Source organism: Tenrec ecaudatus, chromosome 5, assembly GCF_050624435.1.
Source record: "Tenrec ecaudatus isolate mTenEca1 chromosome 5, mTenEca1.hap1, whole genome shotgun sequence".
Taxonomy (NCBI): Eukaryota; Metazoa; Chordata; class Mammalia; order Afrosoricida; family Tenrecidae; genus Tenrec; species Tenrec ecaudatus.
The window spans coordinates 152,309,633-152,331,845 of record NC_134534.1 but is presented as its reverse complement, the minus strand read 5'-3'; the positions used below and the strand labels follow the sequence as shown (position 1 = coordinate 152,331,845).

General features: G+C 50.2%; 1 protein-coding gene across 1 annotated transcript in view; it reads right to left on the bottom strand.

Moving 5' to 3' along the window:
• EFCC1 (EF-hand and coiled-coil domain containing 1) overlaps nucleotides 1-22,213 on the bottom strand; it is a 49,284-nt gene that overhangs the window by 829 nt on the left and 26,242 nt on the right. The window contains exons 4-8 of the mRNA XM_075550898.1: nucleotides 10,337-10,497; nucleotides 8,247-8,391; nucleotides 7,024-7,180; nucleotides 793-933; nucleotides 283-352 (exon numbers count right to left, since the gene is read on the bottom strand). Coding sequence (XP_075407013.1) covers nucleotides 283-352; nucleotides 793-933; nucleotides 7,024-7,180; nucleotides 8,247-8,391; nucleotides 10,337-10,497 — 674 coding nt within the window. The remainder of the gene's footprint in view (nucleotides 1-282; nucleotides 353-792; nucleotides 934-7,023; nucleotides 7,181-8,246; nucleotides 8,392-10,336; nucleotides 10,498-22,213) is intronic.

Sequence of the window (22,213 nt, the reverse complement as noted above, 5' to 3'; positions counted from 1 at the left end):
TCTGCCTGGACACACACAGGGTCATGGGGGGCACAGTTGACTGGGGAGCACTGGGAGCTGGGGTCCCCACCCTCTCCAGAGAGTGCTGGCCTGCAGGAAGCCTGAGAAAGAGGCCAGTCTGCACACTGCTTGCTGGGCACTGCTGCCCACGCGTGCCGGCCGGCTGCTTTGGTTTCTGGCTAGGAGTTGTGGCTCCCTGCTTTTAACTTTCCCAAGAGGGGTGGCGGCACCATCTCTCTCCCTCCCTCCTTCTAGCGCCACGTTAGTCCCAGGCTCGCCTACCGTGCGTGTGGTCCCTGCACGTGCTCAGCGTGCTCAGCAGAATCTTCCCCAGGGCTCTTCTCGAGACGCTCTTAAGAAGAAAGAGACGGGGACGGGCTGGATCAGATGAAGCTGCCCTGGTCTCATCCAAGGGGGCTCAATCAGCCCCCCTCCCTGGTTGCCCCTTCCTGGTCCCCACCCCTAGGCTGTGGTGACTGCAGAGTATGCAGGCTCCCTCTCTGGCTCCCTCACATGTTCATCAAGTACCATCTCGGCATTTGAGAACCAGCCATCAGTAAGACACTGCTTACACAGATGAACGCGTGCAATCCCTGCAGCCACTGTGAAGTTGAGGTCCACGTTAGTGGAGCTGGGTTGGACCTAAATTCCCAACCCTCCCTTGCTTTCAGCTAGCCTCTCTGAGCCTCTACTTCTGACACCTGTCTCCTGTGAGGAGAGCCTGCGGCCCCGTGCCTCTGCAAGGCTCCATCCCCACCCCGAGTGCCCAGAGCCCTCCGGAGCAGCGTGTACCAGGGCCCGGAGCCTCTGCAGGAGCTGTAGCGTGTCCACCAGCTTCTCCTCCAGCAGGGAGAGCCGCACCCGCTCCGTTTCCACCATCTGCAGCTCCAGCCGCAGGTGCTCGTTCTCCGCCATCTTCCGCTGCAGCTCAGCCTGTAGCTCTGTCTGCAGGCACCAACAGGTTCAGTGTTGGCTGCTGCCCTCTGCCTGGTACTCCTGGCACCAGCCCAGTCATCTCACCTGGTCTCGTACAACCTGCTAGGGGGCTCAGACAGTCACAAACCAGCACTGTCCCCTAGAGCAGTGGTTCTCAACCCTCCTGATGCCGTGACCCTTTAATACAGTTCCTCATGTGGTGGTGACCCCCAACCATAAAATGATTTTTGTTGCTACTTCCTGACTGTCATTTTGCTACTGTTATGAATGGGCGACCCCTGTGAAAGGGTCATTCGACCCCCAAAGGGGCCGTGACCCACAGGTTGAGAATGGCAGCCCTTGTTTGTTTTCTAGTCAAAAGATTCTTCTCTATAAATCTGTTTTCTTATCCGCTCTTCTTGAAAACTAGTTGAACAGAAACCAATCTGGCTAGCTTACACAATAGGGACTTTATTGTCAGTCTAACAAGCAGCTCCTAGAGACGGCAGCTGGAGGATCACAGTAATAGGGTGACTGTGTGCATACAGGTCAAGCCCTTGCTCCAACCAGTCCCCCCACCCTCATCGAGACTGAGGGACTCAATTGGCCCAGCCCAAGTCACTGCCCACTTTGGCTAGGGAGGGCCAAAGACGGTCAGTCCTACCAGGATTCCTGCCCCCCAGGAAAGAGTGTCATCCAGTGTCCCATGTCCACCCACAAGGATCTGGACAGACCCATACTGGTCACCGATGGAGATAAGCATGAGCCTTTGGGTACTCAGGGCCCACTCTGGGTTCCAAGTTGGAGGAGAGCAGGCCAGTCCTTGTCCTGCTGTAAATGGGGTGGAGGGTAGGCTCAGAACGCAAAGCCTTCCCAGCCTGAGCGTATCAGGAACAGTCTAATTCTGTAAGTCCCTAGACCCACACTGCCTTAGCATCTACTTTGAAAACGAGATGGCAGCTGTGCCATTTATAAGACCGTGTCCACTGTATCTCCCAAGGGCTAAGAGTACCACACCTGGCACACATAGCACCTCCTCCTTGGTCACAGGGGCTAGATTATGTCATCTCCTGTCAACTTGGGGGTATTATGAGGGAAGGGGTGGAGTCTAGCCTGTCAATTAGGTCATAGTCAATGATGCCTCTATGTGGGAGTGGCCTTCTCCTGAGGATTCTGGGACCTTCCTCTCTCCCTGGAGGTGGGACACACACCCCCTCTCTGCTTCACATCCCTGCAGAGGAGCCACATGGAGACTTATGCCAGAGCCCTGAGACATTTCCACTGCCACTGGATCCACAAGACTTCTCACCCACTGGCCTGTGATCTTAGATTCAGCATCATTGCATGTGCTGCGTGATTCTAAAGAGGGACTTAGAGACCAGTATCGGACATATGGACTTGATCTGGACTGGACTGGGACGCTTTCTTGACACACAATTACTCTTTGATATAAAGCTCTCTCGCGCGCATCTATGAGTGTTTCTGAACTTGTTTCTCTAGTCAACCCAGACTAGCACCGGCTGCAGTATCCTGAGTGGTCTGGTGAGGGCTTCCGAGACAATGGAGCAGAGGTGGTGAGGCTAAGACAACATCACATGGTCTCAGATCAACACCACATGGGAGAGAAGTAGCTCACTTTAGGGAAGGTTCATGAGTGTTCACGCATTTCCTGCATAGCACTGCTGTTACGCTCATTTGTAGATGGGGAAACTAAGGCACGGGAAAGTTAAGGAATAGAGCTACATAAGAGGGAAATCCAGGAAATCTGACTCAAGGGGAGTAACTTTTCTTCTGAATCACACTTTTAGTTTCTTCAAGGCCTCACAATAAGGAGAAGTCTACCTGAGACAGAGGGCCCCACAGCTGGAGGAGCTACAGACCCCATGTCACTGGGAAGGTGTGACCCAACTATGCTGGCCTGCATGGACTGACATGGATCCTTATGCCCGTTTGGTTGCTTTTCTCTGAGTTTAAACACGTCACCCCCATTGCCTTCTTGTCTTCCTGGGTTGCATTTACGATTTCCCCCTTGTCTTTGGTTTTGAATAGTTATGATTATGTTGTGGTGGCTTTCCTTTGGGGGGTCTCTCCGACTTGGGGTTCATTTAGCTTCTTGAATGCATATCTTATCTTTCATGATGTGACGGACGCTTTCTTCTAATAACTATTCAATAAGTTTCTCTGTGCTTTTTGTTCTGTTTGGAATTCTGATCACATTTAAGATATTTCTCACGATGGGGGTCCCTCATTATCCCCCCACCATCCCATTCTTTTTTCCTGATTGTTCCTCTGGTAGCTTACTTAGTATTTGTCTATCTTGCCACTTCTGTCTTCCACGGATTCAGTCCCACGTCTTTGCCTTTTCCATGCAGCAGCTAGCTCTCAAATTTTACTGAGTCTTGGATTGCTCCTTGCTGTTTTTATATAGTTTCTCTATCCCTCGTCTGTCAGTCTATCATACTGCCGTAGCCTATGTGTGACTGTGATGCTGGAAGCTAGGCCGCCAGTATGTCACATACCAGCAGGGCCACTCAAGGTCAAGGAGTTTCCGTGGAACTTCCAGTCTAAGAGCAGACAATGGATAGAAATAGGCTGTCCACCTCCAAGGAGTTAGCCACTGAAGCCATTTCGAATAGCAGCAGGGCACGGTCACACATAGGAGATCTGGCCTGCTCCGGTGGCTGGGTCAGGGAGCCCATTTGGCACCGCATGCGAAGAGCACGTACTTCCACATGTGTGCAGCTGGTGTTGACCTCAGGCCGGGAAGCTGCTGTGTGTGGGAGGGGGCGTCACTGGCCACTGAGTGGGGCAGGGTGGGGGCTGGCCACTAAGAAGCGGTGGGGAATGGAAGGAGGATGGCACCTTCCTGGTCACAACCAACCAGCGTGGGAGCTTGCATTGAGCCAGGTGAGCAGAGTCTATGATCAGGTGGCTGCCTTGACTAAACATTTAAAATGGCTGCGCCATGTCAGGCCCGTTAGCAAGTCAACGGGCCCATCTGTTTCCTCTCTGGCCACGTGTGCTTAGCTGCTTCTCCTGGTCAGGATGTGACCCGCTTTTCTGTCCTCTCCTCTAAGCTCAGGGCTCCAGGATGCTCACCCGGATGTGTCGGGTCTTTCAGGTCTCTGAGGTAGAGGACTGGGAAGTGCGTCTGCCTCGTCCTTCATCTTTCCAGTGATCACTCGTTTCCTTTTGCATATCTCAACAAAATATGTGCATCGTCTTGACCTTAGTCCAACGTATTGAAATGCTCACGGGATTTCCCCCCGGTTTGTTTTTTTATTTCCTCTATTAAGAGGCTCGAGCCTAGGCATCAGGATCCCTGGTGGTATCGTGGTCACGAATTGGACTGAGCCGCATGGTCAGCAGTGTGAAACCAGCAGCAGCTCTTCGGGATAAAGACTGGGCTTTCTACTCCGGTAAATAGCTAGAGTGCTGGAAATCCACCGGGGGTCACGGTGAGTCAGCATGGACTCGATGGCAGGGAGTTTGGTTTGCTTTTTGGAGCCTAAACAGACCTCCTCTCTTCAACACTTGTGTGGGAGCTTCAGTGCCAGAGCACATAGCTGGGGGGAGGCTGCCGTACCCAACGGGAGCGCTGGCTCCATTTTGAGCCGACGTGATTTCAGACGCCATCTGAACTTCACTGCCACTGCCCACCGATTGCCGACCCTTAATTCAGGGGTGTGGGCGCGTTAGGGCCAGCGAGGGAGGGGCACTTTCCCCTCAGCAAGAGTGGGCTTGCAAGCAGCCTGAGCAGCCCTTTTAGAACATTTACTGCTATTTCGACCTCAAAGTCACAGTCAAGTCTGTAAAGATGTGAGCAGCTGAAAATTCTTGCAATGTGACTTCTGAAAAAATGTATGTTTCAAAGATTAAAACTAAGCAAAACTACAAATGATTCAAATCCCTGAGCCTATTCAACTGCACTGTTTCATTCATATATTTGATTTTAAATCCTGTTAATTTTTTTATCGAATCTTTTCTTGAGACCCGTAATCAATATTTCATGAAAAAAGATATGTATTTTGTTGGGATAGTAAATACATGTTTTCATTTGAGAGCAGTGAATGGAACACTTAAACATGGACCACGGTTTGAGTGAGACTCACCTTGATTCTCTATTAAGAACACAGGAGATCAAAACAATAAACAGAAACACACAGGAGATGAGATGCAGAAAGAAAGTGATCCCACAAGGAACTCAGGGAATTGCCTTGGCACTTGCAAAAGTAGCCCATCAGCTACATGTTATCTAAGTTTGAAGGATAGTAGTAATGTAAAAATATATTAAAAAGTAAATTTTATTAACAAGAAAAATGAAGTTATTTGTTGGGATCTCCCCTCCACTCAGGAGTGTTGTAGCCCACGTGGCCAGGCGCTTGGTATGCTGCCACTAGAAGGGTGGAGTGCTAAGGTGGGTGTGGGGTAGTGACAATGGAACCCACGGGCTGAGGGCCGGTGGAGCAGGTGGGGGTGAGGCCTGGGACTGGAGCAGGCCAGCCCTGGTGGGGATGCAAACTGGCCAGGTCTGAGAAGGTGCAGGAACCATCTAGGGGGTTAGGCGTGGGCAGGAACTGACCTGGAGCCAGATGAGACAGGTGCGTGGAGTGACCAGGAGCCTAGCTAGGAGGGCAAGGGATCTGGCTGGGAGCTGGGATGATTACACAAACCGAATGGGGGCTGGAGAGGCTGGCACCCGAAGGGGCCAGGACAAGGCGAGTGAGGTGGGTGTGCAAACGGGCTGGGAACAGGGTGATTTCACGAGGTGCCCAGGAGCCGGGCTCATGAGAGGGCACGAGGTATCTCGTGGGCACGTTTGCCCTTCCTCCTCACTGCCCACTCTCACAGTATCTGGTATGTGGAGACTTCGGGTACTTTAACTAGCGAATCACTTTCCCATGTGGCTGGTGTCCTGGTTTTCCTCCTCCAAGGCACTCTCCAGGTTGCTGCAGAGGGCTTTCCTCCGCGGTGCCAACTGGATCCAGAGCTAACTGCCCTGCTTAAGGCTTCCTGGAGGGCTCTCTATAGGGCATGCTTCCAACAGGGGTCCCCTCTATCACGTCACAGTGGTCACCCACCCATCTCCAAGAGGAGAGAGGAGGCTGAGGCGGCATGGGGGGTGGTTAAGGCACAGCCTCTGAGCCCAGCTTGGCCTCTCTCTCTCTCTCAGGGTCCTTATTTCCAAGATGACGTCAGCTATCAGGTCTGGCCCTGCCTTGTCTGGCTCTTGGAGGATAACACAAGACGAAGCTGCCCAGAGCCTCACACGCGATCCGTGTGTTGTGTGTTGCCTGATATTATTCTTATTATTTAAGGAGAGAGGGCTGCATCAGACTGGGCTGACTTAGAATGTCAAGGCTACAAGTACAATACGATCTTATCTCAAAACTGCAGTGTGCAGAAGGGTAGCAGCCAGGGCTCCCTGAAACGATGACTTCTAACGCACCCCCACTCGGTTATTGTAAAGAAGGAAGACGTCACTCAGATCAGGTCGATGGGGAAAATGCCAAGTGCTCTCAGAGACAGATGTGCAGACACTTTGCTTGGGGCCATCCCTCCTGGTTGGCATTGAAGTGGTATTCCCACCTTTCCTTTAGATAAGTGTCCCTCCACCCCTTCCTCTGACTGTAGTGGAGCTGACTATCACAGAGACTTGTCCCTACCCCTGACTAAGGGGACTGGCCCAGGGGCAAGCACATGACTGCCACTGGGCCAAATGAAGGGCTGCCCTGAGGCTTGGTGTGTGGGGAGAGCAGGACTCTAATTTTCCCTCGGGGAATTTTCAGTTGACGGAAGCATAGAGCAGTCTGTGGCCCTGCCCTCCCTTCTTGGACAAGAAACAAACCCTTCTGAATCCGAGGAAAGTGAGGTCATCACCCAGAGAAGCCTAGCGGTCAACAGGTGGGTCCCTGGATCCAACGAGGCCTGAAGCTCATGTGACCCCTGCACTTTGCGGTTTCGGGGTACTAGTAAAAACCCTCACTACATAGAAATCAAAGGGAACCAGGTGTCCGCTCAGTCTCGGTTCACGTGACTTGCTCATCTGTGAACAGGGCTGAATGAACTCTCCCAAGACCAGCCCTCCACCTCCAGGGCCCATCTGACCTCCTTCTCAGTGGGACCCAGGTTCTTCCTGCTGCCAGCCTGTGTCCCCACCAGCATGGCGAGGTGGGCCTCCAGTTCTCCTAGGCTGTGGGTGTGGCCTGCGTGGCCAAAGTGGCCGAGGTGAGTCACCTGCTTCTTGGCGGGCTCCCAATTGCACCTGTGACAAACAAGAGCACCCAAGGGGAGGGGAGCTGCTTTCCCGCATCTGTACACCTTAGGGCGGGGACCGGAAGCTGGGCCAGCCCCACGTAGCACCCTCCCCAAGTCCCCTTCACACAGAGAACAAGCCAATGGCCTCCCTTCAGCTGCCCGTGACTTTTCTGCCCTTCCCCCCACACTCCCCCACGTCCTCTGTTCCACTCTGCTCCGACTGCAGGGCCCTCCTCCCTCCCTGTCCTTCTGACACACCCCTGGCTCTCTGCACCTGCTGCTGCTTCCTGCGTGTCCTTTCCAGCTTTGCTCACATGACATCTTCCCAGGAAGGCCGCCCCAGAATCCCCCTGCATGCCCTCTGGCCCAATCCACTTGTCCTTCCTCACCAGTGCAGGGGTGCTGGGGAGGAGGGCCTTTATCTTGGTCATGACTGGTTTCCCCGGCCCCAGACAATTGCTGGGGAGCTAGCAGGCATTTGATGGACGCTGGCTGATGAAAAGACTTGGCAAATGTCCAAAAGCCTCGGGGAGTTCACAGCGCTTTCTAGTCTCATGAAGGTCGAGCCGCTCCCAACTGGGTGCCAACTAGGTGCCTTGCACCTGCTAAGCATTTTCTCACCGTAATCTCAGATCATCCCCACAGCTCTCCCAGACAGGTGCCACTTCTCAGAGAGCAGGAGATCCAAGCTCAGGGCACCTCAGGGCCTTGTCCATTAGGGTGGCCATGAGGATGGAACAAGCCGACAGGTGAGAAAGTATACACCCAGGGCAGGGCCAGAGAAGGCACTAGAAACAGTGTTGGCTGCAAGAAACTTCATCAGGGAGGGGGGAGGGGTTGCTATGTGTTTAAGGGAGGGGCACACTGGGACCTGAGACCATACCTTGGGACGGTGACCAAGGGGTGGCTGTGGAGATACCCTGCCATCTCAGGTCATCGAACCCCCCACAATGCTCCACCCAATGGACGAGGGAACAGAGCCCAACTGGACAGGCTGGTTGTCCTCTCAAGTCCAAGCAGTGGCGCCTCACCGACAGGCACACAGGTCCGAGAGGTCCGCCTGGGACACATACCCTTTCCCGCAGCTCAGGAGCCCTGCCATCAGCTTCGTGGCTTCGGCCGCCAGGGGCTTCTGCTCTTCATGCCACCCTTCCTCCTTGGCGTCCTCCTCATCGGAGGCGGCCTGGCCCTCCACGGAGCGGAAGAGCTGCTCCTCGTCTGCTGGAGAAGCACAGGGACTCGGCTGGGGGAACATTGGTGTCTTCCTCCACCCCCCACCCCCCAGGTCTCCACCCCATCCCACTCCCCAAAGCACCCAGGAGCTGCCCAGGACAGTGCCATCTACCGTGACTGCCCAGAAACACGGTTGACACACACAACACCCCACCCCACCCCGGGTGTGGAAGGGGGTGGTCTAACAGCCAAGCCCTGTTTGGGTCTCAGAGATGAGCTCTGTTTCCATCTTAGGACAGGACAGTCCCAGCCCAGGGAGGGCCAGGCTGTCTCTCAGGAGGTCAGAAAATGGGGCCCAAGGTCAAATGAGTGTTTGACTCTGGGGAACTACTGACCTGTGATGCTTGGGGGGGGATGTGTTGGGGAAATGGGTATCATGGGTAGGACCCCAACATTGCTGGGTCTTGGGCAGTGGGTTCCAATCTGATTGAACCTCAGAGAACCTTGGGGACAGCCATGGCTATGTTCTCTACTTCCTCCAGGCACCCTCTCCCTCGCCCGGCCTCTCAGGACACAGAACACTGGGCCACAGCGACTGGTTCAGGAAGGACAAGGGGCAGGGGCCATCTGCACCAACAAGAATCGGGGCCAAACTTCTGATTCAAGCTTTCAGGGAGGAGAAGTGCCCTTGTGTCTGGCTTGGGCACTGAGGGTGGCTGTCTGATCCCTGTGAGGGAAGAACTTTCTAGAAAGCAAGCAAGGGTGATGTCAGGAGAGCTGGAGGCCTGCTGGCATTTCTCTGTGCCCAAGGCCCACCTGGACGTTTTAGCAATGGGGACCAACAGTTCCCTTCTAGCCCAGGGCAGTTCATTTGCATGATCTATCACTTGGCGGCAAAAGGCATGTTCTGATGTGGCTGTTGGAAGCCGTGATAGAATGAAGTCCTCCCACCCAGAGAATCGTGAGCAGTGGAGCTGGGTGGGTCTGGGCTTCTGCTTAAAAAAGGCTCCCAGGGGGCTCTGGCTCCTGGCGGGCTGGGTGCCACTGGCTGCTTGTATCCTGATCTCCCAGCTTAGTGTCTACGGCGCTTTGATTCTGTGTGAATAAGGAGGGTCCAAGAGCCAGCGGAACCGGAATGGAAGTTAGTCCGTCAAGAGTTTTTGCTGGTGTGAACGTGTTCCCGCTTTTGGATGCTGTTCATATATTTCATTTTTTCATGTTAATAATTTTCTTGGGGGCTCTCGCAGCTCTTATAACAGTCCATAGAGCCACTGTGTCGAGCACATGTGTACATAGGTCGCCATCAACATTGGTGTTAATGTGTTTCTCAATGAACATTTTGAGGCTGTGCACATGTACATGCACATGTGTGTATGTGAGTTTGTGTGTGTGTGCGTGTGCATACATGGGTGTGCAATGCCGTTGTTGTCCAGACCCCAAGGCAGGTCAGGCGAGGAGGTCTGAAGGCAGGTGGGAGACACAGGCCCGGCAGCCCCTCTAGAGTGCTTGTAGGTGAGCTGGGGAGCCAGCCCAGGCACCACGCCAGCCGGCTTACTCTCTGCACGCACGGAGACAGTCTCTTCCCCTCACCTGCAGGCTCCCTCCGTGTGCCCAAGGCCTGGTGCAGCCCTAGGCTCATGGGCCCCTCTGTAGTCCTCTCGGGGAGCGACACTCAGCCCCTGCTTCTGCCCCTCTGGTGGCGGGGAGCTAACACCACCCTGGCTTCTGGGGTGGCTACTGGTCCCTGTCTAGACCTGAAAGGGACTTGAGTGGATGTGGCCTACCCCGTGTTCCCCCCAGGGGTGTCCCACTGTCCCGCCCACTGTCCTGCTTTTCAGGAAATGGGTTCAGAGCAGCCTGAGTATGCAGGAGAGGCGAGTTCTGATGGAGGCTGCGTGGTCACCCTGGAGCACCAAGCCCCTGAGAGCAAGGCCGAGCCACAGCGAATGGGCAGAGGGCCAGGTGACCAGCCCAAGTGCGAGGGATCAACCTTCATCCGGGCGGCTGCTTCCAGAGCTGCTGTCTGACGGCCAGGCTGCTTTCTCGGGGGCGGGGCCTGGGTCTCTGGCCACACTGCCCTCAGGTTCCCCACTGCTGATGTCTCCCGCTTGGCAGGCTTGTGGTGACGTTGGGCGCTGGGTGACTTCTGATCTGTGGGTGGGGGAAGAGACACAGGTCCTGAGGAGGAGGAGGGGCTATGGCCACCTCCCTGAAGGACAGTGTGGAGATGGGCTGACCCTCTTCTACTCTGTACTCCAGAGTACAGGTGCTGTGAGGCGCTCAGAGATGGCCAGGCCACTCAGAGACGACTGAGGACTGTCCCTACTGCCTCCTCCCCAGTGCCCTTCCATGAGCCACTGGGAAGTGCCCGATCGTTGTGGTCCCAGGCGCCTGGCAGTGAAGGCCATGAGAAGGACATTAGCTCAATTTCAGCCAATGAGACTCAAGATGAGATCTTCTGAGGAACTTCTAGAGCAGAATCTCACCCTTTACTGTAAGACCCAGGGAACCGATTACAGGGATCTATCTATCGCCCCCTCCCAGGAGGACGGACAACAGAAAAGTGGGTGAAGGGGGACATCAGTCAGTGTAGACATGAAAAATAATAATAATTTATAAATTATCAAGGGCTCATGAGGAAGGGAGGGAGGAAATGAGCTGACACCAATGGCTCAAGAAGAAAGAACATGTTCTGAGAACGAGGGCAACAAATGTACAAATGTGCTTGACACATGAATGTATGGATTGTGATTAATGCTGTACGAGCCCCCAATAAAATGATTTCAAGAACAAGACGCAGGAAAGGGTCTTTTCTCTGTTAAGAGGTGCCTGGGGGAGGGTGTGTGTGTGTGTGTGTGTGTTATGCGCTGGGCTGCAATCTGCTTGGCCAGCTGCTCTGAGGGAGAAGGACGGGGCTTTCTACTTCCAAAACAGTTAGTCTCAAAACCCACACGGGGCGTGTTGTGGGTCAGTGTGGATGCGATGACAGTGTGTGGGGGTCATTTTGTTCGTCCAGTGTCTTAGTCACTGTCAGGTGAGGACGAGACAGGTGAGCTGCTGCAGTCATTCTGGGGCCATGAGGAGGTGGCTCAGCCAATCACGGTCGCGGAATAAGCACCCTGACTTTGTTAGCAGCTCCGTCGACCAGCCTTGCGGAGGGGGAGGGGGTGTCGCTTGTCTCTGGATTTTTTTAAAAGCCTGCTCTAGAATAAAAAGCCTTCATTTTTATTTATTTAAAAATACTTTTATTGGGGGCTCTTACATCTCTTATCACAATCCATACATTCCTCCAGTGTGCCAAGCACATTTGCACATATGCCGCCATCATCATTTTCAAAGCATTCTCTGCCCACTTTAGCCCCTGATATCAGCTCCCCATTTCTTCCCCCTCCCAACCCCGCCCATCCTCGCTCATGACCCCTTGAGAAGTTATAGATTTTATAATGAATAAGTCTTACAACTCAACAACAAAGGTCAAACAGGTCAATTAAAAGAAGAAATGAACCAGGGCCTTGAATATCCATTTCTTCAATGAGGCGATTCAAATGGTGCGAGGTAGTACCAATGAAGAACACAGCTTTCCCCCAGATCCTGGATGCTTCCTCCCCCCAACTACCATGATCCAAATTCTAGCTTGCAGGGATGGATAGGACAGAGGCTGTACACTGGTACATATGAGGGCTGGAGGTACAGGGAATCCAGGGTGGATGATACCTTCAGGACCAAGGGTGTGAGGGACGATGCTGGGAGAGTGGAGGGTGAGTGGGTTGGAAAGGGGGAACTGATTACAAGGATCCACATGTGATCTCTTCCCTGGGAGAGGGACAGCAGAGAAGGGGGGAAGGGAGACTCCGGATAGGGCAAGATATGACAAAATAACGATGTATAAATTACCAAGGGCACATGAGGGAGGGGGGAGAGGGGAGGGAGGGGAAAAAAAAAAAGAGGACCTGATGCAAGGGGCTTAAGTGGAGAGCAAATGCCTTGAGAATGATTGGGGCAGGGAATGTATGGATGTGCTTTATACAATTGATGTATGTATATGTATGGATTGTGGTAAGAGTTGTATGAGTCCCTAATAAAATGTAAAAAAAGAAAAGAGAAAAAAATGATTAGGGCAAAGACTGTACAGATGTGCTTTATACAATTGATGTATGTATATGCATGAACTGTGAAAAGAATTGTATGAGCCCCAATAAATTGTTAAAATTAAAAATAAAAGAAAATGATTAGGGCAAAGAATATACAGATGTGCTTTATACAATTGATGTATGTATATGTATGGATTGTGATAAGAGTTGTATGAGCCCCTAATAAAACGTTTAAAATTAAAAAAAAATCAAAAAAAAAAAGAACTATTCAGTCCATTTCAGTTTTACTTTTCCTCCAATTTTAGCCACTCAGACAAATATTGAGATCTGAAGGGTAAGGAATCCAGAGGGTTTCCCTTTTAAAATTTTTTCATGAAGAAATTTAAATTTAATTAATGTATTTGTTTATATGTATATATATATTCATGTTAAACCCTCTATTTTTTATATCCTACCCCATCCCATCCTGTTCCCACCACCCCCCCACCCCCCCACCCGGGCTCTTTGTAGTCCTCAACATCTTGGTTTTTCCTTACAAGAAAGGTGCTATTAAATATTTGTCTTTGTGAGATTGACTGAGTTTGCCAGGCAAAAAAAAAAGAAAAGAGGAGAAAAAAATGATTAGGGCAAAGACTGTACAGATGTGCTTTATACAATTGATGTATGTATATGTATGAACTGTGATAAGAATTGTATGAGCCCCAATAACTTGTTAAAAAAAAAAAGAAAATGCATCACATCTCTAGCCATTGGAGACCTGCTCATGTACAATGGGAAACTATTGAATACACCCTAGGATAGCTATTATCAGCAAAACAAAAAGATTGGGTGGCCAAGGAGATGGACCAATTGTAGCCCCTGCTGGGGCAATGAGAACTACAGATACAGTTTGGTGGTTCCTTAAAAAAGTTTTAAAGTCAGGTGCTGCCGCTGCCTCTGGCTTGTGGAACCGGTGCTCTTCCAGATGGTCCGTGCTAAGAGCTGGAGCCCGACTGCCCCCCCATCGTGCTGTGACTTGGAGACAAATGCGCTCCCACCTGAAAAGCAGACTGTGGTCCGTGAAGAGAGGGGCGGCCCAAAGGCCGGGGGTGTCAAAACTGAGACTCAGCCACGGGACCATTGTGTGGCTGCTGGGGCTCCTGCGGCCTGGACCCACACCCCATTTCTGATGGGGCAGGCCTGCACCCGCTGCCCACAGCCCGGCCAGGCCCGTTAGCACTGCCTTTGGCTCTCGGGGCAGCTGGCCTGCTTGACGTGCAACAGGAATGGTGGATGCAGCACCGGAGCAGTGGGCCCTGTGGTTGGGCAGAGAGCCAAGGTCAAGGGCAGCCAAGTGGGCGGAGCGAGTGGTAGGGTCTGATGGCAAAGTTGCCTACGTTACAAAACTTGGATGTACTGACGGCCCGTTCAGCAGAGACGGAAAACGGTCTCTCCTGGCAATTGGTCAGGAGGAGAGTTTTCTTTATGAAACATTTTTATTTTAAGAAATCATTTAATTGGGGGCTGCTACAGCTCTTATAACAATCCATACATCCATTGTATCAAGCACATTTGTACATAGGTTACCATCATTTCCAAAATATTTTTCTTTCTACTTGAGCCCTTGGTATCAGCTCTTTTTACCCCTCCCTCCCCTACGCTTCCACCCTTGTGAACCCTTGATAATTTATAAATTATTTTTATTTCCATATTTTACTGTCTCCCTTCACCCATGTTTCTGTTGTTCGTCCCCCTGGGGTGGGGGGTTGCATGTTGATCATTGCGATCAGTTCCCCTCCCCCCTCCCACCTTCCTTCCCCTCATGGTATCACCACCCTCATTATTGGCTATGAGGGGTCTATCTGTCCTGTACTGTGTGTTGAGAGCTCTTATCTGTCCCAGTGTACATGCTCTGGTCTTACAGGTGTTCCCACCCCAGCACCCCCTAAGATTACTTGATACTAGCATCAGCCCCTTGCTCAGCCTTTCCTTGTCTTTAGTCACTCAGTCTCTCCCCAGGAGCCAGTTGTAATCTGCAACGTGGAAGTGCTTGTCTTTGAGAAGGAGGGGTTTTGTGAGGTCACTGACAGGGAGGCTGGAGAACTGCTTGAAACAGTGGCGCAGAGCATCAGGCAGCAGTGGGCCCCTCACAGTGGAAGAAGAGAGAGTCTAGCAGAGGAGAAAACTCACTGCCATCGAGTCAATGTCGACTCATAGAGCCCCTTCAGGACAGGTAGCACTGCCCGCGGGCTGCCCCAGGCTGTAGCTTGTAAGGGATTAGAAAGCCCATGCCCCTCCTGGGGAGTGGCAGGGGGTTTTGAACTGCCCACCTTGGATTGCCCCGCCATAGTGAGCAGCTCAAATTGTAACAGTAGGACCTCTCATTTTTTCTCATCTCTACCCAATTTCTGTTCTGCATCTTCCAGTTTTATTCATCAAATTCTAATTTTCAATACTGAGCACTCCGGTGCGCATTTCACTTGTTCCGTGTGTACTTGGCGGCAAGTGGTGCCAGTCCTTACCCGCAGTCTCATTCCAGCCTTGATTTTTTTTTTTCCTTCCACAAAGTTTTTGGGTTTTTTTTTTTTTAACACCATTACTTTATTGATTTTCTTAGAACCAAATACTGCCAACTAGCGTGACTTCCACTCACGCATCATTAAAAATAAAAGGGCACTTCCTTGGCATTTTCAAGTGCTGCATTATATCATAAACAAAAAGTTAGAGCTTAAAAGGCACCCTGATTAATTATGTAAAGTGGCAAATTAAAGTGTGACTAAGAATGTGGTTCCTTTCTTCATCAAGTGGAAATGCACATTCCCCCGGCTATTCCTGAGGTTATCGCTGTGAGCAGGGCACAGTGGGGCACGTCTTGTTTCATCTAGAAAGGTTGGTTTCACACACCTCCCTTAAACCAGCAAAATACGCCGAGCAAATGCAGGATAGCTAGCATGTTTCAAGGACAAGGCAGCCCCTCAAGCTATCATATTCAGGTTTGCATGATCACTTATGACATTCTAGATTAATTACACATGACATACTTCTATGCATTTTAACCCTGAAGATAAGACAAGTAATTGTTGTTTGAAAAAAATTAATTCCAGGAAGCCATTTGATTTGTATCAGGAGAAAGTGAACCTCCAAGAACTTAGTGTTTGCCAAGTGCGGAATCTACCTGGAGTCAGTACATGTGTGTACAACCTGTGTACTACGTGTGTACTACCTGGAGTCAGTACATGTGTGTACTACCTGTGTACTACGCATGTACTGCGTGTGTACTACCTGGAGTCAGTACATGTGTGTACTACCTGTGTACTACGCATGTACTGCGTGTGTACTACCTGGAGCCAGTACATGTGTGTACTACCTGTGCACTACCTGTGTGCTACCTGGAGTCAGTACTAACTGTGCGAGGGCTGGTTGACTAGAGAAACAAATCCAGTGACACTCATCTATGTGTAAGAGAGAGCTTTCTATCAAGAAGTAATTGCAGAAAACATCCCAGGCCGGTCCAATTCAAGTCCATAAGCCTGATACTAGTCCATCAGTCCTTCTTCAGACTCACAAAGCCACAAGCCAAATGGCTACCTGGAATTAATACTTCACATATAAATATATGTACATAGATATATTTCCTTATCATCATATAAAATATATTTACATATGTACATGCCTATATTTAGACCTCTATAAATGACCTTTGCTGCCTAGTTCTTTCCTCTATTTCCGTTTACTTTCCTCTTGTCCCACTGTCATGCTCAGCCTTCATTTGGGTTTCAGTAATTCCTCTCAGTTACACTGCCCTTGATCAAGCCCTATCAGGCCTCTTATACCCTCCATGCCATCGATTTTAGATCACTTGTTCTCTTGTCCCTGGGTTTGTTAACACCCACTTCATTTCCCCGCCCTCCCCTCTCCTGTGTCCCCCTGGAACCTTGGGTCAGTTTTCTCCTCTGGATTGGTTATCTTGCCTATCTTATATAGATAGACTTGCAGAGATAATAATAAGCACAAAACAAGACAGAGCAAAACAAAACAACAAAAGAAACAAAACAACAACAAAAGAAAAGCCTATAAATAGTTCAAGGTCTGTTTGTTGATCGTTAGGAGCATTTTCTGGTTGAGTTGGATGGGGTGCCACAGCCTGGCCCCAAAGTCTGTTTGGGGACTTCATTGCTCTGCTCTCCTTGCTGTTCTGTTGCATGCCCTTAGTGTCTCACCTCGGTGTGGTGGGGTCAGATCGGGTGCAATTCCCACACTGTGTCTCCAATGTTGTCCTCTGTAGGGCTATGGGTCAGTGAGCCATGTCACGTCTCATAGTGGGACCGGCCTTCTGGTCCTCTCTGTGCATTGGCTTCTCTGAGTGGGAATATTGTCCTCAAGGCTTGGTGGGCCAGGGTATGCTCCACTCTCTCTTCCTCCCCCTTCATATGCTCCCATGCGCTCTGATCAGACATGTCCCTCTCCCTGAGCTGTAGCTTCAGTGCTGTCCTCTGAAGTGAATTCTTCTAGGGAGACGGGGCTGTACATGTAGCTAGGATTGGGGCCAGACCCTCAGAACAATATTTAATAAGATAAAAAAATTAATCAACCAATTTATACGGAATGGAAAGGAGCACTGGAAAGTAAAGCATTATCATGGAATAAGTAGGAAGCTAATACTTCCTGATCTCAGAAAAATACTCTATCATCATGGGAGTCAAATAGCCTGGTCCTGATACAACGACTGACACACAGACCAATGGGACAGAATTGATAATCCAGACATATAGTCATCCCCCTATGAGGAGAACCCAGACATAAATCCACCTACCAAAGCTAAAGAGACAAATGCTCTTCACATTGTGCTCCTGAAAACAAACAAACAACTAGATGGCTATCTGCAGAGCAATGAAACAGGACCCAGACCTCAAATAATATGCAAAACTAACTAAAGATAGATTAAAAACCTCAATAGCAAACCCAAAACTATAATGACCATGGAAGAAAAGATGCAGGCAATGCTAGGTGACCTAGCACGAGTCCTAATAAGTAACAGAACATTTCTACAAAATACTGAAAACTGTCACCAACTAAAAAGATAACAATGTGAAGCCATCGTTTCTCGACCTAGCCTCTGTCTGAAAGTGGTGTTTATCTCCGTAACGCTCCCTCAGAGAATTGTGTGCTCTCTGAGCTGCACCACATTAAACCGGCGGTTTCAGCATCCTCACGGGACTCGGAGCAGGCTTTCAACTGTGCTTTGGGTTTCGAGAACAAAAAAGTACACCAAGCGTATGCCTGAGAGAACGCGCCTGCAGCCACCCACGGAGTGTGAAACCGTCACACCAGCTTCGTTCGGAATAAATCTGTGTCTATAAGACTGGAGCCCTGACTTACCCTTGTGTGCGGCCCAACTAGAATACAAGACGTAACTAAGATGTACTAGCAGCAGGATCCGACTGACACAAATGGGATCTCCGAAACGTTAAATCCTTACACTCATCAAAAGACTTCTCGTGAAATAATGAACAGAGAGCCTATGTACTGGGGGGAAATGTGGCTCCACCATATTCAACAAACATGTCTTGTCTAAAACGTATGGAAAAACACCCCAACAACGAAAAGACAAACAATCCAATTTAAGAAAAGGGTAGAACCTGGAGGAGGAGGGAGCCGTGTCAGAGCCTGAGCAGTGGGTGCAGTTTGCAGAGGCTGTGGGTGGCAGTGGGCCGAGCGCCATCTGTGGGAGCTGCACAGGAAAGCAGCCCCTGGTCAACTAACTTCCCCTGATCATAACGGAGGGATGGGCGGAAAGTGGTCACTGAACAGAGGGACAGACGCGCACAGAAAATCAAAGGCATCGATCTGACTTGAACAGCTAAAATGTTGTCAGTTGATCCCCCCTCTGATGCACGCTAGAACTGATCTGGTTTTCAACATTTTGGGTTTGTTTGTTCATATTAGGGTGTATTATGTCAGTCATTGGAGGTCACCCTCTTGAAGCTGTGTTATATGTTTTTCGGTGTATGAAACCCAGGAGTGATGACCCATCGGGACAGCAAGTAGAATAAGGGTTTAGGGGGGCAGGGGGACAGTGGTGGGGGGCGGGGTGTAAAAGGGAGACGATGCCAAGGAGTCCAGGAACAAAAAGAACGATTGTGATAGTAATTGTACAATTTTGCTTGAATCATGGAATGATATGATCTGTATATTAACTCCTAATTAATAATACATTTAAAAAGAAAAATAATGGGTAGAAGGCATGAATCGACATTTACCAATGAAGACATTGAAGCAGCCAACAAACACATGAAGAAATAAATGCTCGCGATCATTAACCATTAGAAATATAAATAAAAAGTTAGCGCCTAATCATTTCATCCCAGCATCAACCGCAAAATTAAGCAAACACACCAAGCACCCAGCAAACAGCAAATGCTGGTATAGACGTAGGGGAATTGGACCGCTTGGACGCTGCTGTACCGCGGCACAACCGCTGTGGACAGCAGGACGGCGTGTCTTTAAACAGCGGGAGCCAGAAGTACTGTATTGGACAGGGTTCTCTAGAGAGACAAACCAGATTGCTAGTAATTATATATAAATAGATTTATAAAGATAGATATAATCAAGAAATGAACCGTTAAATTATATACAGATAGATAATACAAGAAATTAACAGTTAAATTATAAAGCAGTGAGACACTAGCAGTCCTTCAAGTTTTGAGAGCTGCCAGTTGCCAGTCCCCCTCTGTAGAGAGAGCTGGGCTATATATATCCAGGCAGCAAACAGCAAGGCAGGTCCCCAACTGTCATCAACTGTCGGTCCCCAGCTCCAGAGATGAAAATTCCAATTGTGTGGGCTTACAGGGACCTCAACTTACAGTGACACAGTCCACAGGCTAGGCACCCTACAGGTAGTGTACCCCTTTAAACTGAGGCACAGAACAAGCAAGGTGAGGCTCACCAAGCCATTTATCCCTCTGCCCTTCAGTTAATCCTACTTGTGTTTATCGGCCAGGCTGGAACAATAAACTATAGCAAGTACCATTTGATCATTGTCATCACCAGGTATGTCAGATCTTGACCAGGTACGTACCCGAACGAGACAATCACACGCACACTCAAGCTTATGTCAGCAATATCCCCAGTGGTGAAAAGGATGGAAGGAAAACCTCAGTGCCCTCCGCCAGACAAATAACAAAGTGTGCCAGCCCCGTCGTCACAGAATGATGCAGAATAGCGACGGGTCCCTGGAACCCAGACGACGTTGGAGGACCTTGGGCTGAGTGAAACACAGCAATCACAAGAGGACCAATAGTGTCTAGGATCACTGCTAAACAGTAACAACATCAAGACATGGTTTATCCACAGGAAAAAAGAAAGCAACGTATTCTCCGGTAGTTACCGGGATGGAAGGGAGTAAGAGGGGCAATATTAATTAGATAGGAGACACATTCACAAGGATGAAGGGAAAGGCAGCAAACAGTCTGGGGGTGGTCGGGGTCCAGAGCAACACAAACAAGGAAGAAAAGAGAGACACTGAGGAACACAAGGTCACTCTGGAAATGACTATCACATAGACCATCCTGCAGCGAACGACAATTGATGAATGCTAACAGGGTGAGCTAGGTCTGCCAAAGAGGTGTCAGGCGTTTCCGGGAACACACCACCTGCAGATAGATAGAGGCTTGACGGTGGCTATTTCTGCATAATTGTAGGTGCTGCGTGTATGTTAATATAGACAGTTGAACATGAAAGCGGTATAGTCACAGACATTTCTTAGATGTAAGCACACACCTCATGGGACAAAGTTTCCAAGCTTGAAGGTGAAGGACTATGGACGCAGGGACCACTGATGCCAACTGGCACAGCCCAGCTGGAAAGACAAGGCTGGGCATCGACTGTGGCGAGCAGCTTCTGGGTCGTGCAAGCTTTGAGTAACGATCTAAGATAGTACTATTGGTCTCTTCCCTGCCAAAGCAGAGACCAAGAACACCAAACACCCATGGGAACCATTCCAAAGGACTAACGAACAGCAAGCAGCTCGGCCTCGGCCAATCCGAGTCCCAAGGAACGAGGCGGTGCCTGGCTACGACCGCACTCCCTCTCATCAGGACTACCAGACAGAGAGAAATGTAGAACACAATTCATGATCATCAAAAAGACAAGACTCACAGCATGACAAAGACGGTCGGAGGCCCCGAGACAAGAGCTCTTCAAGCCCCTGCAAACGTAAACTGAACCCCCTCCTTTCATTGAAAGATGACCTTTCACTGAAACTATGGACAGGCCTATTAACTGAACAGTGACACCACAGCAGAATGGAAAATCAATCATACAAGATCAAAACGACAGCAGTTGCCTCAAAGCAAAGATGAGAGGGCAGGGCGTGCAGAAAACTCAAATGAAAGGGAAATGGGATCCAGGGCGGAAATGGAGAGAGTGCAGACACATTGTCCCAGGAGCTTCCGATGTCTCCCTCCTCCTGGGGGCTCCGTCCTAGGCTCCACTGCATGCAAGCGATGTTATGAAACACGCTCGGTACCCATTTTCCAACGGGAAATGGATTTTCTATGTGAACTTTCATCTAAAGCACAAACACACACGGGGAAATGTTTCCTTAAGTAGGAACATATACCCAACAATGAGAAGCCAATGTCTTTTATCATAAATGCAAAGACACACATAAAACAAAAAGCCTTTTCTAGCTAGATTTCGTTTTCTGTCTGTACCTGAACCAGAGGCTGTGCTCATGGTGAAAAGGGAGGTTAGCAAGAGTGGGAGGAGGGGCGCTCTCCCAGTCCCCAGTCATCACTGGACAAGCAGGGCCGACCAAACCAACAGCTGGTCAGCCTCCTTCCCCATGCTTCACCGTGACTTCATCCTTGACCCCGTGTCCTTGAAGAAGGTCCTCTACTGCACTCTGGATGCTCTCTCTGCGACCATCTGTGAAGCCAGACTGACTGCACACACCAGCGTTGTGGGGCGTCCCTCCCAGGCCCTGGGAAGCTCTGGGACAAGGCAGACCGTGTTCCCTCATGACCCCACTTCTAGACCGAGCCAGAGTCCTGGGCAGTTGGGCGTGCCCTCCAGCTGGCTGCAGATAGGCACTGCCTGGAGTTCCAGGAGCTTCTGATGTCTTCCTCCTGCTGCAGGTCCCGGGACACAGCTGGCCACCAGCCCAGCACCTTACATAATCTGACAAGAGCCAGATGTTGCTCTCTTTTCCAGCCTCTCGCTCTGGTTAGAGGGAGGAAGCTCACAGTTTCCCCAGCACCTGGCTCTGGATCTTCCTCTGAGAGACCCCTCTCTCAGTTCTCAGAAGCCACCAGATCGGGGTTCCACCCCTGCACGATCACGGCTTTGCTCTGTGACCTTCCACAACTCCCTCTGCCTCTGTGAGCCCCATTACAGCACCAGTAAGCGCTCATCAGTCAACAATCCCTATACGATGGGATGGGATGCTCGTAGGCAGGGTTCCCGTGAGGGCGGAATTACAGAGCGTGTGCTTGCAGTGACCCTGCCTGGACTAGGATCTCACATGATCTTGGGTGGCAGAGGATGAGCAGGAGGGGTGTGTGTGTACTAAACAGTCAAGTATTTATCTGAATGTTTATGAGGGGAAAAATGAACACGCACCCAAGTCTTTTGGTCTTACATTTATGGTAGTGCAATCATTTCCTGTTAAACTGGGTTGATTTATTGATTTAAAACGGAATGTATTTAAGTAGAAAGAATAGTTAACGGTGTGGATAAAGCAAAGCAATGGCCCAGATCTAGGAGAGTGGCAGGAGTTGGGAAAATGCTTAGGGTCA